Genomic DNA, 20,831 nt, shown 5'->3' on the forward strand with positions numbered 1-20,831 from the left:
TAAAGGCATGTGCACAATAGTAAGCGCTTACTCCCACCCACTTGCTAGATAGCTATGGCGTCTTTCTGTAGTGCAGCCTCCTCTTCCTGCGACTCCTCTCATCTTATTTAAATGCTGCTAGGAGACAGGGATTTCCTGAAACTGGAAAGATCCTTTAAGGTGCCAAACCCTAAGGTCTAATAAAGACCACAGTGGAGCGAGTCCACTAGTTAGTTGCTCCGTCCTGAGCTGCAGGCAGCGATATTTGCTCCTGGTTGGAAACCATAACAAATAATCAGCATTAGGAAGACGCAGAATGCCATATCCGAGAAGAGGTAAGAGTTATTCTCGTTTGTAATAAATATGTCCACCTGTAACATCAGAAGCCGCAGCAGAAAAGTTGGTAAACTGATGCTAAGGCTGTGTGCCCACGTTGCGTTTTTTAGGCGTTTCCAACGCATTTTTGCCACAGCGGAAACGCTTAAAAAAACATGAATAAAACGCATTCCCATGCAATCCTATGGGATTCCGCAGTTACTGTGCCAATGCTGCGGATTTTTCAGCTGTGGAATCGCATAGCGGTAAAATCCGCAGCATGTCCATTATTTCTGCGGAATCGTGGGGATTCCGCCGCCATAGGATTGCATTGAAACACTCATTTTACACATGTGGCTATGCCCACCATGCGTAAAGTGAGCGCTTCATGTGCGGATGGTACCCAGGGTCTGGAGGAGAGGAGACTGTCCTCCATGCCCTGGGTACCATATTCCTGTAAAAATTAGAATTAAAATAAAAAAAGAGGGATATACTTACCCTCTGTCGGCCCCCCAGAGTCCTTAGTGGCGCTGCCGGTAAGTTCAATTCCCAGGCATGCTTTGCGAGAATGACCTTTGATGACGTAGCAGTCAAGCCACCGCGATGTCACAGAGGTCATTCTCGCAAAGTATGCCTGGGAACGGAACTTGCCGGCAGCGCCGTTGAGAACCGGGATCGCCGCTGAGGAGATCGGGGGGCCGCCAGGAGGTGAGTATATCCCTATTTTTTTTTTTTTTCACATTCTATCTTTTACTATTGATGCTGCATAGGCCGCATCAATAGTAAAAAGTTGGTCACACTTGTCAAGCACTATGCTTGTCTGTGACCAACCTGTCAATCACTTTTCCAAGCGATGATTCAAATCGCTTGCATTCCGCAAGCTAAAAACGTTTGCAAAACGCTTGTGTTTTGCGGGAAAACGCATGCGAATTACGCATGCGTTTTACCCGCGGCGGGGAGTTGCGGAAATGCTGCGGACATCTCCGCTGCATTTCTGCAACGTGGGCACATAGCCTTATAGTTTTCATTTTAGTATTTTCTTAAAAACATTATTTGTTTGTTTTTAAAAAAACAAAACAAATAGGTAAAATATAAAATCAACGTTTTTCTTTTTTTCAGTTTGTTATATAAAATGATTACTCCTCCAGTTTTTCGGTTTCACAGTCCAGAGGAGATCCGATGGGAAAGGTTATTCAAAGCTCTGCCGCCTGTACATTCATTATGCCGGCAGTCGGTCATCAGAGGGATTTTCTTTCCAGGAACTGAAGATTGATCGGTTTACTTGGAGTCAGAACGATTCTTGACATGGGACTGATATCTCCACCTCGAGGATCTGGTCGGATCTCATACTTCTTGATGATCTGAGAGTAAAAGTAGACAAAGGCGTCACGTACACGGATGCGAGGGCTGGTAACATCTGATGCCAATTGGTGAAAACAGAGTAAGACCTCTACTTGCCGTCACTTAATGGAAACATTATGCTGACGTTGCCAAACTTGGGCTACAGTTTTAATCCAGGTCCTTTTCTTGACTCCAGATTTGTCAGTAATGGTTACATTTTTCAAACAGATCAGCAGGGGCGCCCCCGCCAAAATGTAGACAACAGCAGTACAACAAGTAGATCAAGATGATTGGGAGAAGCGCACTTATTGATTATTCTTTGGGCACCGTAGATTCCAGCTAACCTTCTGAAAACAAACAGCGCCACATCTGTGCGCAGGCTGTTTGTGGTATTACATCTTGGTCACATTCACGGACAGTAAGTGCATCTAAACATCATTACCATGGAAGACCCACAGACGGTGTGGTCCTCTTTGTAGAAGAAAATGGTAATTGTTTTTCCCTATTCCTGCACAACCACCTCTTTAAGGTACTTAGATATCATTTGGTAAGAAATGGAAGATTATATATAAGGGGCCAACCGGAAAATGACCACTTACCCTGGACAAGGCCAAATGCATCTCCAGTTCAGCGATGCGACGCCCAACACAAGCCCGGATGCCGTATCCAAACGGGATGGAGCTGAACGGGTTGTTCTTGATCTTCTGCTCGCGGAACCAGCGCTGAGGGATGAACGTGTTTGGTTCTGGAAAGTTGTTCTCGTCCCGGGAAATGACGTAATGATTCAGGACAAACAGGGTCTACGAAGGGAAGACAGAAGAAGAGTCCAAAGAGGAACCGACTGCAACGTTAGCCAAGTCTCTAAATGTTGGCTCGGGGATGTATGTGCCGTAGAGGCAGCTATGGAAGCCACTGGGACTTGGGTTCAGGAAAGGGAAGAGTGCCGATCCGAGCGTCCTACTAGTCGTGGGAAAGTAGATGGTAATTCCAGTCTGCTCCATCCCAAGGTGAAGGAGGGTGAGGGGAGAAATGGCAGGAGAGACCGGATTTTACTGATGAGGTCCCCTCTGCCTATATGGCCGGGTCACAGCCATTCACACAAGGACCAACTTTACCGTTGAGCAAAAGCCTGAAGATCTCAAAAAAACGCCGGGAAGTTTCCTGCCATGTTGGGACATTTCCCGACCTTTCACTTTAGAAACTTACGTCTTTGGGGAAGCAATAGTCTCCGATGACGATGTCCTTCTCAGTAGCTATTCGGGAATTAGTTGGCACCACGGGATACATCCTGAATAAGAGAAGTCACAGCATTATCAGATCACCTGGCCCTTACATCACTCACTGGACAAACATAGAAAACGTTTGTCCATGGAGCTGTGTGAGGAATTTTTTTTTGTGCAGTGGGCGTACGTTTTAGTTATTCCATTTTCAAGGTACATATGACACGTTGATCACTTTTCATTCTAATTTTTGGGGGAAGTCTAACAGTGCTAAAGTTGTGGCTGCAGACAGAACCTTATCATGTATCTCTGTATACTGGGAGCTCCCCCTAGTGGTGGCTGCAGACAGGATCTTATCATGTATCTCTGTATACAGGGAGCTTCCCATAGGGGTGGCTGCGGACAGAATCTTATCATGTATCTCTGTATACAGGGAGCTCCCCCTAGTGGTGACTGCAGACAGGATCTTATCATGTATCTCTGTATACAGGGAGCTCCCCCTAGTGGTGACTGCAGACAGGATCTTATCATATATCTCTGTATACAGGGAGCTCCTCCTAGTGGTGGCTGCAGACAGGATCTTATCATGTATCTCTGTATACAGGGAGCTTCCCATAGGGGTGGCTGCGGACAGGATCTTATCATGTATCTCTGTATACAGGGAGCTCCCCCTAGTGGTGACTGCAGACAGGATCTTATCATGTATCTCTGTATACAGAGAGCTTCCCATAGGGGAGGCTGCAGACAGAATGTTATCATGTATCTCTGTATACAGGGAGCTCCCCCTAGTGGTGACTGCAGACAGGATCTTATCATGTATCTCTGTATACAGAGAGCTTCCCATAGGGGTGGCTGCGGACAGAACTTTAATTTATGACTTTGCAGGGATTGGAGCTCTGCACCAAAAAAAAATGTTCAAGTGTTATAATACATATTAAAAACTAATCACATAATTACTTTGGACCTAAAACATAACTGATCAAAATCCACAGAACTGAGCTATACAATGATTTTTCCACTCTTCTGGCTGTCATACTATACATTGTATGGAGTGGGGGTTTTTTTCCGGCTCTGTAAACCTTACATGCAGACAGGTCATCAACACAGACAACATTTAAAAAACAGGTAAAGGACATATAAGAATTTTGGACCTTTTTCCTCATCGTGGCCAGATCTCCTCCGTGACCGGATGAACTGGTCAATAGGAATGGCGCCATGGCGTGGGCTAGTAGAACAGAAGTGACGCCTGTCTTCTTGCCATGGAGGGTCGTTTGAGGCATTGCCCACGTCATCCATACAAATAATAGAGGATATCAAGTTTTCAACAAGTTAAGAAAACTATCCAGCGAGTCTTTTTGCGCCTTGCCGGATGTTTAGTAGGAAGCCATCTTTTGCTCTCTCCAATTAGTTTCCTTCATGTGTGGTGATAATTACCTTCTGGATCTTCATTATTTAGGATGTTCTTATGTGGTCATTACAGGGATCTCTGGCTCCTGAATGATATTCTTCCACCACCATTTGGTTTCTTGTTGTTTTTAGTGAGATCACTTCTGGTATTTTTTGTACAGAGAATCTATTTACTTCTGAGATTCTCGCCTTTACAGTCATTGGGTTTCTTGAAGGTGTTTTTATTGTGTCCCAGTGATACATTTTCAGAATTATAATATGGCATCTTCCTCTGCTTTTTGGTGTTTATCTTCCATACAGATGTCCTGGGACAACCCCGTTACTCCTGTCCGGGTGGCTGCGGCCACATGTGAGCATTGCAGCCTCGGTCCATACACATCACCCCCTCTGTCCTCAGACCACAGCTCTGTACAGCAGGCAGCCGTGTCCCTGTTTGGGCGCCAACTCCTGAAACTGAGGAATGTATATGAACAGAATAAAACCAACCTCAGCGTTTCCTTAATGACGGCCTTCAGCAGCGGCATCTTAGAGAGATCCTCAGCGGAGGGAATACCATCTCCTGGGACGATGGAGGTCACCTCCTGGTACAGAGATTGCTGGGTCTCCTGGTCTCTCGCGAGGTGGTACAGGGCCCAGGATAAGGTGTTGGATGTCTGGGATGGGGGAATAGAGAATATTATCACAAAGCTATGGAAGGTGCAGCAGCCAGGGACAGCGGCTCATTTTTTTTTGCTGGCGCCCAGTGCAGTCTCTTTAGTTGGCGCTTTTCTAGTTAGAGAACTTGGACACCACAATACCCCAATAATGGCAAACAGTACCGCCACCCACTGCAAAAATTATCTGATATGTCAAGCTTTGATATGCACAAGATACGGTACAATTATGTAGAGAAATTCACATTTTACTTTTAGCAGCCGACATTTCAAACCAACGTCACCAACATTTCACTCCTCACCGTGTCCACTCCGGCCAGGAGCAGCTCGGCCACGCTGCCGTACACCTCCTTGTCGGTCAGTTTCCCACTGGACAGCAGGTAGGTCAGGTACTCCCCCTGCACCTCCTCACCGCGCTCCAGCCTCTCCTGGATCTTCTGCATCTTCTGGTCAATAAGTTTCTTTCCTTGGAAAGATCAATAATTAGTTTAGTCCCAACATTGTCAGGAATCATCCGTGTGCAGGACCGGGCCTGCCTTGCTGATCCACGAGGGTCCGGTCACTGGGATCCCGACAAATAATGAGAACAGGGCTCTAAAAATGCTTCTTCTGAAAGAAACAGCAGCCACTCCAATCATTGTCTATGAGACTGCAGGAGAGAGTACAGCGCCGCACTCTGCTTTCTCCAGCAGTCCAATAGACAGCGCATGGGGTGGTGGCATGTGCGCGACTGCACAGCTATTCTGAAAGTGTGTTTTAGACCCCCATTGTCAGGATATGTCAAGCCACAGAAGTCAGACCACCACAGCTCGCAAGTTATCACCTATCCTGCCGATAGTTATTAATGGGTTATTCCCAACATTTCTAGTAACTACGATTTATACAGCACAGAGGATTTCAGCAGAGGAGTGTTGTGAATCTTGCAGCAGGTCACAATCCAGGAGTTAGGGCTTCTTCACAAGCTGCATTTTTTTTTGCTGGTGAAAATAAACAAACACGCAGCGTTTTACAGTCCCAGTAACGTGACTGAGATTTCTTAACCCTCATGCACACGCTGCTTTATTTTTTCTTTGCAGATTTGAACCTTTACAGCGTTTTTTTCCCTCTTCCAAATCTGCAGCATTTCACTTTTTTAATGGGTAAAAAAAAAAAAAATAAAAATAAAAAACACATTAAAATTGTGCGCAACGCTTTCCCTGACAACACTCTGGTTTTTGCCGCAGAAAAAAATTGTTGCATATACTCAGTGTGCACATGTACACTAAGGGATTTTCTGGGAAAATAAATAATAAAAAAATCTGTGTTTTATGGTACCAGCAAAGTGAATGAGATTTCATACACCCGCTGCTTAGATTTTCTGTGCAGATTTCGAGGAGAGAGAGAGTTTTGCTGCATACACTGAACATGTGAATATAATATTTCAACAAAATCTTAAATTCATAATTAAGGCAGCAATACAGATATTTTTTTCACACTGAAAGCTTGAGACCATGTACCCATGTGCAAAAATGCTGCATTCTCTTCCAGCAGAAGTCCACTGCGTTCCCATAGACTGTAATGTGTTATTTTGTCGCATTCCGTGCACATGCGTTTTTTTTTTTTTAAGCCGTTGGACAGACCCAAAAATGAAACAGGTTGCGTCTGGCGCGCCTAGGCGCACACTGCAAAAAAGCATGTGCATGAAAACACATACGAACGTGTGCAAACGCTAGACCATGCGCCCGCCATGTTAAACATAGGGGCGCATGCGCATGGACGCGCACGAGGCGTTGCGCTAAAAAATGCTAATGTGAAACCAGCCTTAGGGGCGATCTTACAACTGTGTCCAAATACATGATTGGACACTACAGAAATCTGCATCATTTATTTAACACTCGGGCCTGTGATGATGAAAATGGGGCACCCTTTATAGTAAGAAGAAGAAACTTTAATCGTCATATAACAGGATTCTTTACTGTAAGAGCAGTGATATTATGGAGCTGTGACACAGGGTGCGGTGATGGTTCGTTCATTGCCCAGATACAAGAAGACCCTGGATGCTTCTCCTGAAACCTATATTCCAGGTATTGGCACTAGATTTCTGCACACAGGGAATTATTCCAATTGTCAGACTTGGGTTTGCGAAAGAATTTATCCCTCAATATTGTAGAATTCCTCTGCCCCTATTAGGAGTTTTTGCCTCCTCTGGATGAACACATTAAGATTAAATTTGAAGACATTTTCTGTCACCATTTGCCATATTGTAACTCACCAAAGTCAAAGATTTTGTCCCAGTTTTTTATGTACAACTTGAAGTACGGGAGAATATTTTGCGTCCACGCGGGTAAAACGGAGACATAAACTGAATATTTCAGCATAGCCCCTATAGAGTCAATGAATTTCTTGGTCTCGAGAGGAATGTTCTTCTCCAAGCAACCGATCCGGGTCTCAAATAGAATGTATGAAATACCTAAGAATAAATAAGTCATGACATAAAAGGTTCAGTACAAGGACGCCTTTCTTTAGTGCCTGCACATGACATATATAGGAACTTGTCCTGCTGTTAAAAAACAAACAAACAACAAAACTGCTTTGTAAATGCATCTCATCAGATAAACTGTCTTCTTTCTCCACTTGAGCTGCTACTTGTAAGCCTGTACATAACAGGTCCGGCTGAAAAGTGAGTACAATCATACCCAGTGCAGGCAATGCTCTGTGAGCTACATGGCCAGGACTCCAGACTGATACATTGTAGCAAACTAGCAGAAGCATTAGAGCTGCTGATGTGCAGCTCACAGAGCATTGTACTTACTGGATACAATTGTATCCACTTTCTCAGCTGAGAGCAGAACAAGAAAATGAGTGGTTTACTCCTCGGCCAAATGCTTCTCAATTACAATATTCCCAAAACAGCGTGAAAACACATTTTTGTTTTACGTAGGGGAATATCCTAATTGAGAGGGAATTGGCCGAGTTGTGAACAATCCCTTTAAAGTTTGTGACTTTCCAAACAGGTAATTAGCGATGTAGAACTCCAACCAGCGCACCTTCAAATGCAAATCTATAAAAGGTGTTTGCAACGTCGTTGACCATAATTCCCGAGGGAGAATTCCTCCGATTGTCGTCAAGCGTGTTCAGAAAGTCTGTGACCACTTCATTGACCGCCCCGGTGTACAGCATGGCCTCCGCCGGCTTCAGCATCCTCTTATTCAGGATGGAGCGGAGCGTGTACCAGCGGTGACCTTCCCTGCAGAACATGGAGGGGTGTAACATTATGCTGTGCGCACATACTATGCATCATCACTTTCCTAATAGGCAATAAACACTTAAAAAGAATGAAAATCATCTGCACTGCAATTCTGACTGCAGCTCTGGCTGTGAGTGGAATATAAGGACTCTAGTCACAGCCAAAGCTGCACTTATCATTTCTCTTATATATGTTCGCTCTGCAAGGTGTGATGTCTTCAGTGCATGTTCCACTGCAGTGAACGGTGCGAGGCGACTAATCAGAGCAAACTTCATTCATTGCAATCAACAAACGACCACTGATCATACTCGGTGAAGGGGCCGAGGGCGAGGTCTCGGAGTCGCCGATGCACTTTCCAGATCTCCATGTCGGTTCTCATCGGATACTTCCCCTCATGGCGCAGCACTGTCTCCAGGATATCAACATCCACAATATTCACCGATTTCATTGGCCCAAGGAAAGATTTCCACATCGGCCCATACTTTTTCTTATAGACAAACTGCAAAAGAAAAAGGAGAGCTGTTAACCAGCTGATATTAGTCTTTCCCTAAAATTCAAGGCCAACCCATGCAGTTACTATGTGGCCCATAGCAGCGGGTCCCGACCCAGAATCACTCTGACAATTGGGTGCTGAGGATGTAACTTTAACCTTCTTTACCAGCAACATAGCACTGACAACAGGACTAATCAGAGGATCATGTCACCCAAGAAATGGAGGGAGAGAAAAAAGTATAGTATGGGGGGGGATGTGTGGTGCTTATATCAGGAGTCCATAATCCTTTTATTTTGGGGGGCCTTCTCTGCCCAATATACCCCTCTGTTAGCTATTCTTTTACTTAGGGTTACTCTGACCCCAAAGGTACTGATGCAATGATGAAGTCCAGTCCATGAGGTCCATAGTGGATATCTTCACTAAGGCTGGTTTCACATTTGCGTTTTTTAGCGCTGGAAAAAAACGCATATGTGCGCATGCGTTTTTCCCCCTATATTTAACATGGGTGCGCATACCTGCGCGCTGGTAAGCGCATGTATGCGATTTTCATGCGCTGCGTTTTTTTGGGGTGTGCGTTTGTATTTTCCAGACGCAGCATGTTGCATTTTTTGGCCCTGCAAAAAAGCGCATGCGCACATATGCGCACGTTTTGCGCTAAAAATGGCCATTATAGCCTATGGATGCGCATATGTGCGCACTGGCATGCTCATGTATGCGTTTTTTTGCACATGTGTTTTTTTTTGTTAACCATGGAATTTAAGGGTTTGGGTTAGAGTTAGGGTTAGTTAAGGGGGTTTAGGGTTAGGGTTAAGTATGGTTTGGTTAAGGGTTAGGGTCAGGGTTAGGGTTAAGTATGGTTTGGTTAAGGGTTAGGGTCAGGGTTAAGTATGATTTGGTTAAGGGTTAGGGTCAGGGTTAGGGTTTAGGGTTAAGTATGATTTGGTTAAGGGTTAGGGTCAGGGTCAGGGTTAGGGTTAGTAAAGTCATGGTTTGGGTTAGTGTGAGGGGCCACCTAATGTTGGAAAAAAACGCAAACGCGGTAAAAACGCACTAAAAACGCATAAAAATGCTGCGTTTTTTTCATGCGTTTTTTTGCGGGAAAAACGCGCTGCAAAAAAAAGCAAGTGTGAAACTAGCCTTACTGACCAGAGGCTGCTGGGAGTCAGTAGTTAGGGGGACCAGCCTTAATGGATGACACTTCACATCATAGAAATAAATATTTGGATAATCTTAATAAATCCTAATAACTGCATCATAAGAATCAATGAACTTTCTAATAATGTTCAATTTATCACTATTTTCATAGCTCTGATTGCAGTCAGTAAATGAGCAGGGTCTAACCTTCAGAAGATGAAAACCCTGAGACCAAACACTACTTGTCAAATCCGAGTGTTTAGTACAATATTCTGTGAGATACATGCTTTGGACTCCAGACTGATACATTGTAGCAAACCTTCAGGACAGGAGAGAAGTTTGCCCTTTGTCAGCTAAAGCCTGTTTCACACTTCCATTTTTGTGTCCGCCAAACGGATCCGTTTCCGTTTTTTTGACGGAAACTGATGCAAACGGATCCGTTTTTAAAAAAACGGATCCGTTTTTTTGACGGATCCGCGGTAACCACTAATGGAAGTCTATGGGACAAAAAAAACGGATCCTGCAAAAAAATGGCGGATCCGTTTTTTTACGGAAACCAACGGATTTTGACGGATTTGAAAAAACGGAAGTGTGAAACAGGCCTAAGAGAAAACCTTTCCAATCCTGATGGTTTGCTACAATGTATCTGTCTGGTGACCAAACAATTTAGCTCACAGAAGATTGCCCAGATTGGAAATGATTATAAGTAAGCCTAAACTGAGGCTTGTATACAAAATTACGTTTTATAAAAAAAATAAATAAAAAATAAACTCAATCATCATCATCATCTAGAACAGGACTCTGATTGGATGGCATATGAACACATAACTCCATTTAGCCAATCAGATGCCCAAGACGTGCAGGGGAACAGCAAAATCAGATAGATGGAAGTCCGAGGTACTGAAGGAAGCTCATGAGTTCTGTGTTTACAATTACCATTATTGTAATAAACAAACACAAGAATAGAAATAAGAAAAAAAAAAAACACATCAAAAATGAAAAGAAATGAACGGCTCAGAAATTGGCTTTGTTGGGACATGGTTTGATATTTGTAATGGTACATGGCTTCTTATAACTCTCCCCCCCCCCCCCCTCAAGAGAAAAAGAAGAATCACAATAAAGTTGTAGTTTCATGTGTAACAAGTGTCTCACGACTTCCTCTTCCTGGATAAACATATACAGTACGTTGCCTGCAGCAGTCCATGTATTTACCATGAGCAAAGGTCGCCTCGCTGTTTGGGCCTAACTGCGCCATTTTCTTTAAATAACTTTTTACAGTTGGTTAATAACAGATTTGCAGCACATCCCCCAATATCTATTAGAAAACCTGGTCGTATAGGAGTGACAGGGAAGCAGGCAAAGTCTGACCCTGACATTGACCTTCTGACTTATTCACACGCCCGTGTTTCTGGGTTATATACAGCCCGCAATGCCTGGACTGACCATGCGTCAAATCGGTCCAAGGACAGACAGCTCATCCACGCATGACAGCTGTATATGATGTCCGTGGGTCTGGAGACTTGCAGCCAGTCCGTGCATTGCAGGGCGATCTCGGACCAATTTGCGCCTTTAGGCTGGTATCACACGAAGACTTGTCATATTGAAACACTGCACCAAATGATCTTCTATGGCCTCGCAATGCGACATAAAGGTTTCCAAATGTGCAGCATTTTCTGTACCTGGTTGCAAGTCACATGTGAGTGCAACTTATCTAGGATTTGGCAAATTTTATTTTTTTCACTTATGGATCAACTGTATTGTGTCTCATTTTACAGATGTGTTGCCATTCTTTAACATAGGAAATTGTATTTTATCTTGTACATTTTAATAATTGCTGCTGTGTAAAGCAGATGCCAAACGGATGCTTGGTGTAGTTTTGATAAAAATCACAGTTTTATCTGACAGTTCTCTAAATGCTGAGCTCTATATAACCCCGCCCCCCACCACTGATAGGCCACTTTCAATGTACACTGTGCATAGGCAGAAAGCCACCAGTCAGTGGTTTGGACGGGGTTATACACAGAAAGCTGCCAATCAGTGGTGTGAGTGTGGTTATACACAGCTCATCATTCAGAGCACTGCTAGATCTGCAGCAGAGAAAACAGTGATTTTATCAAAATGACAGCAAGCAGCCCAGTAAGTGACATCGCTGGAATCAGGGTCTCTGTCCCTACATTATTCTGCTCTCGGATGAAGTAGCAACAAACTGGTTACAGATTCCCTTTAATAATAACAGAATAATAGTTCTATAATTTTTGACCATTGGAATCTATGGATCCACTGAGCAGTACAGTGACCCTCCTGCATATGCAGAGATTATAATGTGAACAGACCCTTAGTCTCCAATATCTCAGTGTGTACATGTCCAACCCCCTTCTATGAAAGTGGAACAACAAAAGGCAACAATGTAACAAGTCACAGAAAGTAACACCCAGTAAGTGACAGAGCCAGGACTGACCTGCACTTCATGAGAATACAGCAGGTTTCCCTTGAGGAAGAACCAGTAGAGGTTGGTGAGCATGGAGGGACCCGGCAAATCATCAAACGTCTTCATTTTCTTGTTCCCTTCTTCCACTCCAGCTGCTGCAGCCCCATGTAAGGCCCTTCCCTGGGTGACCCTGGTCCTGCATGTCTGCAGCAGGGGCCTGATTCTGCTCCCTAGGTAATGGCAGCTCCTGACTGCAGCTTTTATCATGGCTGCAGGGACCCATGCACCTTGGTACTATGGCTGCTGTTTGCTTCTTTCTGAACCTCCTCCCCTCACACCCCTTCATTGCCAAGTGCACAATGACAGCAGCAGCCTGCAGCCCTGGGAGCAGCAGCAGCTGCAGGAGAAAACTAGTGAAAGTAGAGAAAGGGAACTCCTGCGGTTTTCCCCTGCGGTTAAGCGGACAGGCTGCGGATCTTACACCGCCGCTCCCGGCAATTTACACTGGGGATAGATTGTGCAGAATTCTTACAATCTCATAACTATGCGGCAATGCAAAATCTGCTGTATATTCACATTGTAGGAGCATGATATGAGAATGGACTGCGGTCAGTGTCAGACTGAAGAACTCTGGGCCCACCCGAGGGTTTAATCCTGAGGGCCCACCTTTCTCCCCCACTCAAGAGCTCCATAGCGGCTGCAAGGTTTGCACTATGAATTCTCCTGAATGAGAATCCAGGGCCCACCGGAGGATTCTCCAGTTCTCTGGTGGGCCAGTCCAACCCTGACTGAGGTGCATGGACCGGCTGCTGCGGGTGTCAGTTCACAGCCTCATAAGTATAGAAACACATGTCTGAATTTGGCCTAAAGGAAGAGTCACCCGGCCCGATAACTCAGACAAGGATCACAACGCGTTGCCCGGACTGTCCGGTGGCTCTCCCGACCTGAGTGCGATAGAAGCTCCCGGGCTCTAATGCAAAATATACCAACCTGCCATGTGCCAATTATAACACTGGTGTGTACAATGTGGCAGAGGGACAGGGCCGGGTGTGACGGCAGCATCCGCAGTAGCGTCAGTCAATGATTGCTGTATTATAAATGGCGCTACAGGGCATAAGCCCTTACTGGTTGTGCATCCTCACCAGCTGCACTACAATTCCCAGTAAACCCCACCAGGCCTGAGTCTTGTCGTTCCACCACAGACACTGCTTTATGTTCACCTGCTGGTCACTAAAAAGTTCCTGTTTTCCATCCTTTGAAATTTGCCATTTCAGTTGAAGAGTTAAGGGAAGTGGAGCCGAGCGGGAGGAACGGAAAAATCACAATGTACTTGGAAAACTTCCAGATGAGGCACCGAGGGTAAAACCCCCATTACTGCGACAGGACAAAATCCCTAGCAGCCACTAATGGGTTAATCCTAGGATCTGACTCTTGTTACATGTACATTGTGAAGGGAGGGGCGACGTGTATAGTATATATATGTATATCTGATCTATAGGCGATCCCGGATCACGTGTGTAAGGTGTGCCCAAAGTCATCGCCCCTGATGATAGAGTCATTAGGGTCATTAGTCAGCTGAAGCAGGGCACCATGACTAAACCTTAAGGGGTCAGCATTATAGTAGTTATATTCTTGTACATAGGGGGCAGTATTATAGTAGTTATATTCTTGTACATAGGGGGCAGTATTATAGTAGTTATATTCTTGTACATAGGGGCAGTATTATAGTAGTTATATTCTTGTACATAGGGGCAGTATTATAGTAGTTATATTCTTGTACATAGGGGGCAGTATTATAGTAGTTATATTCTTGTACATAGGGGCAGTATTATAGTAGTTATATTCTTGTACATAGGTGCAGTATTATAGTAGTTATATTCTTGTACATAGGAGCAGTATTATAGTAGTTATATTCTTGTACATAGGGGCAGTATTATAGTAGTTATATTCTTGTACATAGGGGCAGTATTATAGTAGTTATATTCTTGTACATAGGGGGCAGCCAGTATTATAGTAGTTATATTCTTGTACATAGGAGCAGTATTATAGTAGTTATATTCTTGTACATAGGAGCAGTATTATAGTAGTTATATTCTTGTACATAGGAGCAGTATTATAGTAGTTATATTCTTGTACATAGGAGCAGTATTATAGTAGTTATATTCTTGTACATAGGGGCAGTATTATAGTAGTTATATTCTTGTACATAGGGGTCAGTATTATAGTAGTTATATTCTTGTATATAGGGGCAGTATTATAGTACTTATATTCTTGTACATAGGGACAGTATTATAGTAGTTATATTCTTGTACATAGGGTGCAGTATTATAGTAGTTATATTCTTGTACATAGGAGCAGTATTATAGTAGTTATATTCTTGTACATAGGGGCAGTATTATAGTAGCTATATTCTTGTACATAGGGGCAGTATTATAGTAGTTATATTCTTGTACATAGGGGCAGTATTATAGTAGTTATATTCTTGTACATTGGAGGCAGTATTATAGTAGTTATATTCTTGTACATAAGGGCAGTATTATGGTAGTTATTTTCTTGTACATAGGGGAAGTATTATAGTAGTTATATTCTTGTACATAGGGGGCAGTATTATAGTAGTTATATTCTTGTATATAGGGGCAGTATTATAGTACTTATATTCTTGTACATAGGAGCAGTATTATAGTAGTTATATTCTGGTACATAGGGAGCAGTATTATAGTAGTTATATTTTTGTACATAGGTGCAGTATTATAGTAGTTATATTTTTGTACATAGGTGCAGTATTATAGTAGTTATATTTTTGTACATAGGTGCAGTATTATAGTAGTTATATTCTTGTACATAGGGAGCAGTATTATAGTAGTTATATTTTTGTACATAGGGAGCAGTATTATAGTAGTTATATTTTTGTATATAGGTGCAGTATTATAGTAGTTATATTCTTGTACATAGGGACAGTATTATAGTAGTTATATTCTTGTACATAGGGGCAGTATTATAGTAGTTATATTTTTGTACATAGGGGCAGTATTATAGTAGTTATATTCTTGTACATAGTGGCAGTATTATAGTAATTATATTCTTGTACATAGGGGGCAGTATTATAGTAGTTATATTCTTGTACATAGGGGGCAGTATTATAGTAGCTATATTCTTGTACATAGGAACAGTATTATAGTAGCTATATTCTTGTACATAGGGGGCAGTATTATAGTAGTTATAGTCTTGTACATTGGAGCAGTATTATAGTAGTTATATTCTTGTACATAGGGGGCAGCCAGTATTATAGTAGTTATATTCATGTACATAGGGGGCAGTATTATAGTAGTTATATTCTTGTACATAGGGGGCAGTATTATAGTAGTTATATTCTTGTACATAGGAGCAGTATTATAGTAGTTATATTCTTGTACATAGGGGCAGTATTATAGTAGTTATATTCTTGTACATAGGAGCAGTATTATAGTAGTTATATTCTTGTACATAGGGGCAGTATTATAGTAGTTATATTCTTGTACATAGGGCAGTATTATAGTAGTTATATTCTTGTACATAGGGGCAGTATTATAGTAGTTATATTCTTGTATATAGGGGGCAGCATTATAGTAGTTATATTCTTGTACATAGGAGCAGTATTATAGTAGTTATATTCTTGTACATAGGGGCAGTATAATAGTAGTTATATTCTTGTACATAGGGGCAGTATTATAGTAGTTATATTCTTGTACATAGGGGGCAGCCAGTATTATAGTAGTTATATTCTTGTACATAGGAGCAGTATTATAGTAGTTATATTCTTGTACATAGGAGCAGTATTATAGTAGTTATATTCTTGTACATAGGAGCAGTATTATAGTAGTTATATTCTTGTACATAGGAGCAGTATTATAGTAGCTATATTCTTGTACATAGGGGCAGTATTATAGTAGTTATATTCTTGTACATAGGGCAGTATTATAGTAGTTATATTCTTGTACATTGGAGGCAGTATTATAGTAGTTATATTCTTGTACATAGGGGCAGTATTATAGTAGTTATATTCTTGTACATAGGGGGCAGTATTATAGTAGTTATATTCTTGTATATAGGGGCAGTATTATAGTACTTATATTCTTGTACATAGGGACAGTATTATAGTAGTTATATTCTTGTACATAGGGGGCAGTATTATAGTAGTTATATTCTTGTACATAGGAGCAGTATTATAGTAGCTATATTCTTGTACATAGGAGCAGTATTATAGTAGCTATATTCTTGTACATAGGGGGCAGTATTATAGTAGTTATAGTCTTGTACATTGGAGCAGTATTATAGTAGTTATATTCTTGTACATAGGGGGCAGCCAGTATTATAGTAGTTATATTCATGTACATAGGGGGCAGTATTATAGTAGTTTTATTCTTGTACATAGGGGGCAGTATCATAGTAGTTATATTCTTGTACATAGGAGCAGTATTATAATAGTTATATTCTTGTACATAGGGGCAGTATTATAGTAGTTATATTCTTGTATATAGGGGGCAGTATTATAGTAGTTATATTCTTGTACATAGGAGCAGTATTATAGTAGTTATATTCTTGTACATAGGGGCAGTATTATAGTAGTTATATTCTTGTACATAGGAGCAGTATTATAGTAGTTATATTCTTGTACATAGGGGCAGTATTATAGTAGTTATATTCTTGTACATAGGGCAGTATTATAGTAGTTATATTCTTGTACATAGGGGCAGTATTATAGTAGTTATATTCTTGTATATAGGGGGCAGCATTATAGTAGTTATATTCTTGTACATAGGAGCAGTATTATAGTAGTTATATTCTTGTACATAGGGGCAGTATTATAGTAGTTATATTCTTGTACATAGGGGCAGTATTATAGTAGTTATATTCTTGTACATAGGGGCAGTATTATAGTAGTTATATTCTTGTACATAGGGGGCAGCCAGTATTATAGTAGTTATATTCTTGTACATAGGAGCAGTATTATAGTAGTTCTATTCTTGTACATAGGAGCAGTATTATAGTAGTTATATTCTTGTACATAGGGGCAGTATTATAGTAGTTATATTCTTGTACATAGGGCAGTATTATAGTAGTTATATTCTTGTACATTGGAGGCAGTATTATAGTAGTTATATTCTTGTACATAGGGGCAGTATTATAGTAGTTATATTCTTGTACATAGGGGGCAGTATTATAGTAGTTATATTGTTGTACATAGGGGCAGTATTATAGTAGTTATATTCTTGTACATAGGGGCAGTATTATAGTAGTTATATTCTTGTACATAGGGGCAGTATTATAGTAGTTATATTCTTGTACATAGGGGGCAGTATTATAGTAGTTATATTCTTGTACATAGGAGCAGTATTATAGTAGTTATATTCTTGTACATAGGGGCAGTATTATAGTAGTTATATTCTTGTACATAGGGGCAGTATTATAGTAGTTATATTCTTGTACATAGGGGGCAGCCAGTATTATAGTAGTTATATTCTTGTACATAGGAGCAGTATTATAGTAGTTATATTCTTGTACATAGGAGCAGTATTATAGTAGTTATATTCTTGTACATAGGAGCAGTATTATAGTAGTTATATTCTTGTACATAGGAGCAGTATTATAGTAGTTATATTCTTGTACATAGGGGCAGTATTATAGTAGTTATATTCTTGTACATAGGGGGCAGTATTATAGTAGTTATATTCTTGTATATAGGGGCAGTATTATAGTACTTATATTCTTGTACATAGGGACAGTATTATAGTAGTTATATTCTTGTACATAGGGTGCAGTATTATAGTAGTTATATTCTTGTACATAGGGGGCAGTATTATAGTAGTTATATTCTTGTATATAGGGGCAGTATTATAGTACTTATATTCTTGTACATAGGGACAGTATTATAGTAGTTATATTCTTGTACATAGGGTGCAGTATTATAGTAGTTATATTCTTGTACATAGGGGGCAGTATTATAGTAGTTATATTCTTGTACATAGAGGCAGTATTATAGTAGTTATATTCTTGTACATAGGAGCAGTATTATAGTAGTTATATTCTTGTACATAGGGGCAGTATTATAGTAGCTATATTCTTGAACATAGGGGCAGTATTATAGTAGTTATATTCTTGTACATAGGGGCAGTATTATAGTAGTTATATTCTTGTACATTGGAGGCAGTATTATAGTAGTTATATTCTTGTACATAAGGGCAGTATTATGGTAGTTATTTTCTTGTACATAGGGGCAGTATTATAGTAGTTATATTCTTGTACATAGGGGGCAGTATTATAGTAGTTATATTCTTGTATATAGGGGCAGTATTATAGTACTTATATTCTAGTACATAGGAGCAGTATTATAGTAGTTATATTCTGGTACATAGGGAGCAATATTATAGTAGTTATATTTTTGTACATAGGTGCAGTATTATAGTAGTTATATTTTTGTACATAGGTGCAGTATTATAGAAGTTATATTTTTGTACATAGGTGCAGTATTATAGTAGTTATATTCTTGTACATAGGGAGCAGTATTATAGTAGTTATATTTTTGTACATAGGGAGCAGTATTATAGTAGTTATATTTTTGTATATAGGTGCAGTATTATAGTAGTTATATTCTTGTACATAGGGACAGTATTATAGTAGTTATATTCTTGTACATAGGGGCAGTATTATAGTAGTTATATTCTTGTACATAGGAGCAGTATTATAGTAGCTATATTCTTGTACATAGGGGGCAGTATTATAGTAGTTATAGTCTTGTACATTGGAGCAGTATTATAGTAGTTATATTCTTGTACATAGGGGGCAGCCACTATTATAGTAGTTATATTCATGTACATAGGGGGCAGTATTATAGTAGTTATATTCTTGTACATAGGGGGCAGTATTATAGTAGTTATATTCTTGTACATAGGAGCAGTATTATAGTAGTTATATTCTTGTACATAGGGGCAGTATTATAGTAGTTATATTCTTGTACATAGGAGCAGTATTATAGTAGTTATATTCTTGTACATAGGGGCAGTATTATAGTAGTTATATTCTTGTACATAGGGCAGTATTATAGTAGTTATATTCTTGTACATAGGGGCAGTATTATAGTAGTTATATTCTTGTATATAGGGGGCAGCATTATAGTAGTTATATTCTTGTAAATAGGAGCAGTATTATAGTAGTTATATTCTTGTACATAGGGGCAGTATTATAGTAGTTATATTCTTGTACATAGGGGCAGTATTATAGTAGTTATATTCTTGTACATAGGGGGCAGCCAGTATTATAGTAGTTATATTCTTGTACATAGGAGCAGTATTATAGTAGTTATATTCTTGTACATAGGAGCAGTATTAGAGTAGTTATATTCTTGTACATAGGAGCAGTATTATAGTAGTTATATTCTTGTACATAGGAGCAGTATTATAGTAGCTATATTCTTGTACATAGGGGCAGTATTATAGTAGTTATATTCTTGTACATAGGGCAGTATTATAGTAGTTATATTCTTGTACATTGGAGGCAGTATTATAGTAGTTATATTCTTGTACATAGGGGCAGTATTATAGTAGTTATATTCTTGTACATAGGGGGCAGTATTATAGTAGTTATATTTTTGTATATAGGGGCAGTATTATAGTACTTATATTCTTGTACATAGGGACAGTATTATAGTAGTTATATTCTTGTACATAGGGGGCAGTATTATAGTAGTTATATTCTTGTACATAGGAGCAGTATTATAGTAGCTATATTCTTGTACATAGGAGCAGTATTATAGTAGCTATATTCTTGTACATAGGAGCAGTATTATAGTAGTTATAGTCTTGTACATTGGAGCAGTATTATAGTAGTTATATTCTTGTACATAGGAGCAGTATTATAGTAGCTATATTCTTGTACATAGGAGCAGTATTATAGTAGTTATATTCTTGTACATAGGAGCAGTATTATAGTAGTTATAGTCTTGTACATTGGAGCAGTATTATAGTAGTTATATTCTTGTACATAGGGGGCAGCCAGTATTATAGTAGTTATATTCATGTACATACAATAGGGGGCAGTATTATAGTAGTTATATTCTTGTACATAGGGGCAGTATTATAGTAGTTATATTCTTGTAAATAGGGGGCAGTATTATAGTAGTTATATTCTTGTACATAGGAGCAGTATTATAGTAGTTATATTCTTGTACATAGGGGCAGTATTATAGTAGTTATATTCTTGTACATAGGAGCAGTATTATAGTAGTTATATTCTTGTACATAGGGGCAGTATTATAGTAGTTATATTCTTGTACATAGGGCAGTATTATAGTAGTTATATTCTTGTACATAGGGGCAGTATTATAGTAGTTATATTCTTGTACATAGGGGCAGTATTATAGTAGTTATATTCTTGTACATAGGGGGCAGCCAGTATTATAGTAGTTATATTCTTGTACATAGGAGCAGTATTATAGTAGTTATATTCTTGTACATAGGAGCAGTATTAGAGTAGTTATATTCTTGTACATAGGAGCAGTATTATAGTAGTTATATTCTTGTACATAGGAGCAGTATTATAGTAGCTATATTCTTGTACATAGGGGCAGTATTATAGTAGTTATATTCTTGTACATAGGGCA

General features: G+C 40.1%; 1 protein-coding gene across 1 annotated transcript; it reads right to left on the minus strand.

Annotated features, from left to right (window-relative positions):
* Positions 1-303: 303 nt before the first annotated feature.
* LOC141049209 (sterol 26-hydroxylase, mitochondrial-like) lies at positions 304-12,510 on the minus strand. Its single transcript, XM_073545413.1, has 9 exons — positions 12,227-12,510; positions 8,450-8,640; positions 7,942-8,141; positions 7,167-7,364; positions 5,218-5,381; positions 4,749-4,915; positions 2,842-2,923; positions 2,235-2,435; positions 304-1,655 (listed from the first exon to the last, which is right to left on the minus strand). Exons 1-9 carry the CDS (start codon positions 12,461-12,463, stop codon positions 1,533-1,535), a joined length of 1,563 nt encoding a protein of 520 aa, XP_073401514.1. The 5' UTR covers positions 12,464-12,510; the 3' UTR covers positions 304-1,532.
* Positions 12,511-20,831: the final 8,321 nt, after the last annotated feature.

This window comes from Dendrobates tinctorius, unplaced genomic scaffold, assembly GCF_039654945.1.
Source record: "Dendrobates tinctorius isolate UK_male_01 unplaced genomic scaffold, ASM3965494v1 ptg000143l, whole genome shotgun sequence".
NCBI classification, from domain to species: domain Eukaryota; kingdom Metazoa; phylum Chordata; class Amphibia; order Anura; family Dendrobatidae; genus Dendrobates; species Dendrobates tinctorius.

Coding starts and splice junctions, on each gene's coding strand:
- LOC141049209 (XM_073545413.1), bottom strand. CDS start 12,463: ATGATAAAAGCTGCAGTCAGGAGCTGCCATTACCTAGGGAGCAGAATC. Junction 8,142..8,449: donor GCCCTCGGCCCCTTCACCGA/GTATGATCAGTG, acceptor CATGTTCTGCAG/GGAAGGTCACCGCTGGTACA. Junction 4,916..5,217: donor TCCTGGCCGGAGTGGACACG/GTGAGGAGTGAA, acceptor CCCCCATCCCAG/ACATCCAACACCTTATCCTG.